At 42.7% G+C, this 8670-nt stretch overlaps 1 protein-coding gene and 1 non-coding gene across 2 annotated transcripts; both read right to left on the reverse strand.

The window, feature by feature from the left end:
• Window positions 1-1214: 1214 nt before the first annotated feature.
• On the reverse strand, window positions 1215-6753 carry fbxw10 (F-box and WD repeat domain containing 10). Its single transcript, XM_044014372.1, has 12 exons — window positions 6109-6753; window positions 5481-5642; window positions 5138-5268; window positions 4924-5031; window positions 4710-4816; window positions 4397-4600; window positions 4181-4302; window positions 3505-3659; window positions 3284-3426; window positions 2922-3080; window positions 2527-2798; window positions 1215-2013 (listed from the first exon to the last, which is right to left on the reverse strand). The coding sequence occupies exons 1-12, from the start codon at window positions 6641-6643 to the stop codon at window positions 1523-1525; spliced, it is 2589 nt and encodes an 862-aa protein (XP_043870307.1). The 5' UTR covers window positions 6644-6753; the 3' UTR covers window positions 1215-1522.
• A 439-nt stretch (window positions 6754-7192) lies between these two features.
• Window positions 7193-7263, reverse strand: trnag-ccc. The gene has a single exon. It is a non-coding gene; the product is annotated as a tRNA-Gly (tRNA).
• Between the last annotated feature and the right edge of the window lie 1407 nt (window positions 7264-8670).

The raw sequence follows: 8670 nt of genomic DNA on the forward strand, positions 1-8670 counted from the left end.
GTGAGTTTTTTTTCCTGAGACTTTGTCACTGCTCTTATCGTGACTCATGGTTACCCCTTGAGAATGGAGGGATTTGCATATTCACTAAGCCTTTGCATCTGATGGCCATCTCGTTAGACCTGGTAATGGTGCGATATGTGCACAGCTTCAGGGCGAGTCGGCCGCACCGTCTGAGTGGCATGCAAATAGAAAAAAAAAAAAGAGAACGCAGATTGAGATTTGGTTAATCACATTCTGCACCATGACTGGCCTGGTGTTGTGAAGGCCAAGTTGAGAGTTCAAGCCGGCTGATGACATAGCATGACAAAAATTGAAAAATGAATTTGACAAATGAACTATGATGCAAATGCACACCTTTGAAGAGAAGGAGATCCATGTATAGATCGAGGGTCAGCCGGGTCACACTGAAAATGCCCTATTGTCACTCTCTCTCCCCAACCTTTCACTGTGAGGCGGGTTAACCGTCCTTTCTTTCAAGCTTCTCCTCATGCAGAAATAAACCTGTCACCTCCTCCTTGACTGACCCATGGGCTTGGTCCAGGGACGCGAAGGTCTAAGAGTAATTCTCCAGGAGGACATTCCCTTTTCTAACTTAGCTTCATGTCTATGCTCATTATCCTCCTGCAGTTCATTCAGCCTGTCCTGGACGAGACTCTGCAGCCTGATGAATCTACGCTTTGGGGTGGCAGCATTGTGTCACTACGTCACACTGCCACAAGAAGAAGAAAAGTGGGGGAGACACCATTATCCCCTTTTTTCCTACAGACCAAATCGAATTAGCAGCAGAGCAACCCTGAACGCAAACGATCTCCAAAATGGGACGTCTTGCTCAGTCACTTCTCCTCATAATCTTTTGTTATTCAGAGTTGCCCAGCTGTTGTATCGACACTGCCGTCTTTCCTGCCTCGAAATTCAACCTCCTTGCCCCTAATGATGCCCTGAGGGCTCTGGGGCTAGAGGGCAGGTGGCAGAGGTTGCTCAGAACAGGACTCCCTCTGATCGTTTCCCTAATCTTTTTTTGAAGTATGGCACAACTAAAATAACAAAAAATAAAAAAAATACAGAGATTTGATGTTGCTGGTGAAGAATAAGCTATCAAATGCAATTATAATATGCTGTTCCACTGGCATATGTAATTTGTTCTGGAATTATTTATTTGTGTGTGTTGTTAAATTTGTGTTTAAATTTAATAAACATTTGAATTAGAAAAAAAAAAGGGATAATCAAACTTTTTATTACCCATTCAAATGAACTGAATAGACAGTTTAAATGGAAATTCATGGGACTTAAGAGAAATACACAAAAAGATACTCAAAGATGTAATAAAACTACCTTAAATTCAAATTTAAAGCAAAACAAAACAAATTGCATACTGCTTAACTGCTATAACAAAAGCTCAAGTCTCTGCCACAGCCATGACATTGTTCATACAACACTGACCTCTGGTGGGGATTTATTGAAACACCACATTCAAAACTTCACTTGCATTATTCTCCTATCTAAGTGTCAACCTCCTGAGTGTTCACGCAGAAGGTTTTGGCTGCTTTTTGGCACTTCCTGTGAAGGCACCAACTCTCCCCTTTGGCTTCTGCACATCAGCACTGGGAGGTTGTACTTTTCCAGAAAATACACCGCGGTGTTGTCTCCTCGTGGCGACGTCTGCGTCTGACACATTTGGACTGGCACCTCTCTCCAGACGTTGGACGCGGCTCTTTGTCTTCCTCGACTGACCGCCGCACGTGTTCTGCAGTGAAGAAGCGCGAGACTGCTTGCTCGTTGGCAGAGCCTGGGAGTCGGAGGGCAGGGAATCCTGTGGCGTGTAACTAGCCCAGGAATCTGTGTTGTTGCTGTCGTCGAGGCACTCGGTGCTGTCATTAGCTTCGACGTCGTACGCGCCCTGCCGTGCATTCTGACTGGTGTTGCCTCTGAGTGGCCTCTTTTTTGTTTGCTCACATGTTTTTACCTTTTTACTCCGACTCACAGATTGTGGAGCGGTCTTACAGCGTTCTCGGACTGTGAATGGAAAAACAAAAAAAATCACAAGAACGGACTATCATAGAATATTCCCTCTAGTAATTGTCTACTTTCCACTTTTTGGTAATTTTCGGTCTCAATCATGGGTTTCAAGTCTTCTTCAATAGCACATGTATAGCAATTTTGTAAAGTATGTTCCAGTTTAGAGAAAATAGATGTGGCCCATGTGAGTAGAAAACAGTGTGATTGACAGCTGGTATTGTCCAATGGACGCCTGGTTGCAGGTGACACCTCTGAAACTCCGATAACAAAATGTCAACATAGCGCTTACTTCACCGGGGAGTCACCAGGGGCGACTGCATCACAACTCACGTTAGATGACACATAAGAGTGGACACCAGTGTGATTGACAGCTGGTATCGTCCAATAGGTGCATAGTTGCAGGTGAAATTGTCATGGATCATGAATCTCGAGGCTTCAAAGGTGAATATGGCTGCATCCATCTTTATATACTGTATATTATGGATGTGAGACACACATCTGCGTGCATACCTTGAGTCTGACATTTAGAGGGAGTCACCGGGACGTGCGTGTGTTGAAGCAGCTCAGCTATCTCTGGCTTCTTGTAGTCACTGGTGTGTATCCTTGGGCTGGGTGGGGTCTCCTGTGCCGTGCCATCGTTGAAGGTAACCTTTCTGAGGGATGCTGGAGATTCCTCCTGAGTCAGCACCACACTCTGGCTCTCTTCTGCTGAGTCGGGGTAATCCCAGAACACTTTGGCAAAGTGGTAAACTTTCACACAGGATATCGTGTTTATCAATATGCTGATTGGAGGTAGAGAGCGGAGAAAGGAGAACAAGAGAGATACATATATGAACGTGCATTGATATATTATCTGAACACCTCAGTAATCAATTAAATAGAAATAAACAGTGCATGTGATTCACCTGCTGTCAAGGAAGTGCAGGGACAGGATACAACCTGCCTTAGGCTCCACTGTGATGGCTCTCAAGCAATCACCGGTGAGGAAATTAAAAATACGAATCTTTCCGTCCACACAGCCAGTGACAACACGCAGGTAGATGAGTGCCAGCGATTTGACCTCTCTGCAGAAAAGTCAAGAATAAGGATTTGAAAATTCGCTCTGGAATACTGCAATGGCAGGCAAAGACATTTTAAATATAGTTTCTGGGATGTTTTTTATTCATATATATATACATATATATATATATATATATATATATATATATATATATATATATATATATATATATAAACATATATATATCTGCTCCAATGACTTGCTTACTTTGGGTGGCTGAAGGTCATGAGACACTCTTTAACCTGACAGTTGGTGCTCCACACCATGACTTGACCATTAACGTCCCCAGATAGAAGATGCCATTCATCAAAGAATAAGCACCTGACTGGGCTCCTGTGGGCGTCAATCACCTGAAGGAATGGGTGTATGACATGTAAACATAAGCCAGACAGACAGACAGACAGACAGACAGGTGGACATATTCTCACCCTAAGTACTGATGCCTTCTCCAAGTTCCATATCTTGACGAGGCCTCGGGCACAGCTGCTGAACACTTTGGTTGTGTTGATCTTCACACATTGGATGGAGTTCGGGTGTTTGAAATTTAAACCCTGAAGATGCTTCCCTGTTTCCAGATTCCACACTGTTGGAAGAATTGGCATTATGCAGTAAGTGATTGCAGAGACACGTGCTCTCACAGCGCTTTCTGTGGTGGTCTTTGTAAACAGAAACAATGAAACAATCAGATGTGAATAAGGATATGTTTGTGTGTATACAGTAGCAGCACAGGGGCTGGCGTGCACAAGAAAGACCATGTCAACTATACTTTGTACTAGATTTATAACATCAGTACACATTTTCCTGAGGAGTAAATGGTCTCAATTGCTAGATACAGGTCTTCTCCAGTAGCACATGATGTCAGTATTGTAAATGATGTTCTTATTTAGAGGAAAACAGACAATAAAGTACTGCACATAGTGTGACTGACAGCTGGCATCATCCAATCGGAGCCTGGTTTGCTTCCAAAATGGGAATTTACTTTATGATCGGTTGCCAATTGGTTGGAATATCCTTAAACTCAGATACCAAATATTGTTACTCTGACACTATATTCTGTATTCATTCATCTGAAACTTCATAGGCATCATATTAAAGCCTGTTTACCTTTCACGGTGCAGTCTTTCGACCCTGAGACAAGTCTATCAGCATGGACATCCAGACAGTTGACGGTGCCGGTGTGACCATACAGCACAATCTCACACAAGTCTGTCTTCAAATTCCAGCACCTTAAGGCATGATCAAACACCAGTCAAGCAGTGGAACTACCAAAAGGAGGAGGAATGCATCGTCATTGTGTACACTCCTTCATCTCCTCCTCACCTGATACTGGCGTCACAGCTCGCAGTTATCACCAGGTTTCTGTCCTCACAGAGCAGCACCGCCCGGATGGTGCCAACGTGGCCCTTCATCACCGACACCATCTTTGCTTCTGATGAAACGTAATACAGATGCGCGGCGCAGTCCTTGGAGGCGGTGGCCATATACGCTCTGCCTCTGTAGTCCAACACTCGATGGGGGTCTTCTCTGTCAAATCCAGCCACACCGTATTTGTCAGTTCTCTCAAATCACGTGCAAGTGCAGGGTTAAGATACGCACAATGAACCTAACCATGGATTGCATACTGTAAACTTACTTCATCAGCACGACTTTGGCAAAATGTGCACCACAATACACATTCCGCTCCTCCATTTGGACAAACTTGGTTTTGATTTTGGCATAAGCAGCTTCAAATGGCTGTAACTGTGAAATCAATCCAACCAGAAAAAAAGAAAAATAATCAGTATACTGAGAACAGATTTGTTATTCTCAAACTGAGATGAATGTGGGTTAAGTTTTAATTTGTTAACCCTCTGGTAACTTGAGTGAATATCTGCTTCTTCTTCCTCATGTGTGGGCACGTGGACTTCAACAATGTTTGCGTAAGTGGGACTGACCAGATCCATGCCTTTGTACTTCTGGAACAGGAAAAAAAACAATGTTTGTTTTAGTTAAACATGCATCAGTAAAATCAAACAAACATATTTTGTCCTCTGAAGACATTAAAATAAACACATGTCCTACATTCATAGTTGCCTGAGTTTGGTCCTGGAACTGTCTTCTGAACTTCTTGTCCTCCATGGTTTCTTTTACGAGGGGCTGCCAGCGACGACAAACCTTCTGGCAGCTTTTTAAAGATGCTTCTTCTAACAGACCTGTTGGGAGACATGAATCTAAAGTCGGGCCTACTAGCACCAGCGGTCAGAGAGCAACTTTGTTTTTTCAAAAATAAGGTTAATTAACCATATGATTCTAAGCACAGAACGGCGAAATAACATGAGACTGCATGTTATTTAATCAAAAATCATACTAAGGATATTGAGCTGTGTTCCTCAAGGTGGCAAAAGGTAGTGAGCAAATTATTTACCTAGTATCCTCTTCGACAAATTAACAGGCAGGCAGCCTACAAAGTCTCGGTATCGGCTCACTCCAGACATGGATCTGGAGGAACCAGGATCCACCATGACAGCAGGATCCTCCAAGTCTTCGTCTTTGCACTGTTCAGACACACTGGTGTTGCAGCCACTCACTGGAAATGGTATATATCGATTGGATTATATGATGAGTGAAAAAAATTGCAAAGCTCATTATGTCACAGAACCAACATCTCTTTTTTTATTATTATTATTTAATTAATTCATGCATTCAGTAGACTAAATGAAAAGTCATGTAGGAACGGCTTCTCTGGTCAAACTGATGCTACAGTAAATAGCACTCCCCTGTTGTGAAATTATTATTATTATTATTGTTATTATTAGAAGAAGCTAGTTTTATAGTGGCAGTCAGAGGAGACAGCCAAATCAAACCAGCCATTTAGTAAGGGAGTGCTGTTTGGCCCTTCACTTACACCATGTTTTAAATTGGGGTCCCTTTTGTGATTGAGTTTCAAAGGCAATCATTTGTGTGCAAGTACACAAATGTGTGGCATATTCAATTTCTGCCAAAATGCCTGCCTAAATCTCACACACTGGACCTTTAACAGCCCCTCAACTCACGTTTGCGTTGCTTCACCGCTCTCAGTGTTGCCAAAAGGACGTTGGTTAGGTTGGCAAACACGCGCAAAAGTTCCGAGTCACAGAGTAAAAAAAGACGACAAAGATAAAGTGATTTAATCCAGTCTGGACTGCTGCTGAACCAGTCCCAGATCTCCTCCATATCCACGTCCGGTGGCTCCTCCAGGAACGCCGGGTTTGTGATGTGGTCGGTAAAAGGTCGAGATGGGACTCTCGCCCGACCATAGATGAACAAAGTCCACGATGTTACACTCAGCATATTCTGGATGCTTTCGAGCAGTAGGGTGCTTTTGCAGCGTAGAAGCAGCTCCACCACGAACCTCCTCCTGTGTCCATCCGTCACCTTCCACAGGCACTGAGTACGCCCCGCAGGTTTGGGGGCAAAAGCGCACGCGGGACACAAGCCGCACATCTTTGCGCATCCCACCTTGGATTTATAGTCAAACTTAACGCACTTCATCTTCTTTGGTGCTTCACGATTGTTCACATCCACGTTGTCCATGTTGCCTTCGCGCATTCATTATTTTCCTTTCCTTACTTAACGCCGAAAAGGCCACTTTTTGGCGTGAGTGATTAAAAAATGAAGATAAAAGGAACGGATGACGGTTTGTGTCCGCGTACACCAGCGCCAGGCTCTGTCGTTGCCTAGGCAACGGCTGCACGCACACAGTTTACGGGGCATTGTCTGTTGCCCGGTGAACTTTTGAGGGAACGTAACCAAGTAACCCATTTTAAAAAGGATAAAAAGAAACCTTAAGTCATATCACTTTCTATTAGAAATGATCTCAAATAGACCATTTTGATATTGAGCTCATTTATGATACATTAAATTACTCCATACGAATCATTTGTTATATTATTATTTTCTTTGATGCGTGCAGAAAACCATAAATGAATAATAATCTTTCACATCATCGGCTCAACAACAAATCATTGGGCTCTTTGAAGAATTTTAATTAAAAGAGTTTAAAAAACTGTTGTCATAAATAGGTATCTTGATTACGTCGACTACATGCCATTTAAATGTATGATAATCTTAAAGTCATATCAAACTATTAAAGAATCGTGCGCCGCCCGGGAATCGAACCCGGGTCGCAAGAATGGGAATCTTGCATGATACCACTACACCAGCGGCGCCGTTGATGTAGCTGGTGCCGACACTCACCATAAAGCATGTGGAAGGTGATGATGGGTTCGTGGGGTGTTTGTGGTGAATAATGTTTGTGATTTCACTCACTGTCTGGATGTTGGCTGTTCGTTGTAAAATTATTATCGTATGTGCAGCCCAGATTATTCTAATGTCACCACTTTAATTTGAAGGACGACAGGAAATGTAACCTTTATGCTGAAAGGGAATTGTATTTACTTCCGGGGGAACTATTGCGTACGCCAACAGCATGTTGATATGGTCCTTAGATGTGTGGCTATCTGGCCCCTTAGACTGGGGGTCTGATAGAGAAACAGTGATGAAGATCTACAGAGCAATGATAAGATCATCTATCGATTATGGTTGTATGGTTTATGGATCAGCAGCTGCATCAGTGATCAGTAAACTTGACATAGTCCAAGCAAAGGCCCTAAGACTGTGTTGTGGAGCATTCAGGACAACTCCAATATCAGCCTTATTAATAGAAATGGGGGAGATGCCGTTAGAATTCAGGAGATACAAACTTGGCTTGAGATATTTAATGAAGCTTAAAGGACAAAAAGAAATGTTACCAACAAAAAACCTTCTGACCCAACATTGGGAGTTTATGGGAATGTCAAAAAAGACTCAAATTCATTTAGCAGAAAAATTCAAATCTGTGGTGCAGGAAATTGGAATTATGGATATTAGTGTTTGTCCGCCATTATGCCAACCAGTTGTTCCATCATGGTTGATTCCAGATCCCGTTGTTGACCTAAAGTTCTTGACTGAAAGTAAATCAAGGCTGTCAGAGTGTATAGTAAAGGAGGTAAAAGTCTGGCTGCAACTAAATTAGGGATATTACCTACAAATTTATACAGATGGGTCAAAGGATTATGAGTGGGAAAGTGGCAGTTGGTATTAGCATTCCTGAAATCGGATACAAAAAGGAATCAGAATTTCAGATCATATGTCAGTCTTCACAGCAGAAATGGTGGCAGTTCTGTGGGCGTTAAGATGGGTTGAGGACAATAAACAAGGAAATTCAATCATTTGCAGTGACTCAGCAGCAGCTTTAACTACAATAAAAGAAGCTAAATCCAAGTCCAGACCTGATTTAGTAGTAGTAATTTAACAGACCTTGTTCAGAATACACAACGAAGGGTATGAGGTGGGGTTTCTTTGGGCTCCAGCGCATATGGGTGTGGAAGGGAATGAGGAGGCAGATGAGATGGCAAAGAAGGCGGTAAAGGAGGAAAGAGTGCACATTAATTTGCAATATGGGGTACCAGAGTATTCAGAAAGTATAATCAGATATCTAAAAGAAAAGTTGCAAGAATCTTTTGTACAAAAGGATTTAATGTAGGTCTCAATAACAACCAGTAGGGGCAGCAATACGCCATAGCTGCGTCTAGCCT

The sequence above is a fragment of the Solea senegalensis genome, linkage group LG18, assembly GCF_019176455.1.
Source record: "Solea senegalensis isolate Sse05_10M linkage group LG18, IFAPA_SoseM_1, whole genome shotgun sequence".
Taxonomy (NCBI): Eukaryota; Metazoa; Chordata; class Actinopteri; order Pleuronectiformes; family Soleidae; genus Solea; species Solea senegalensis.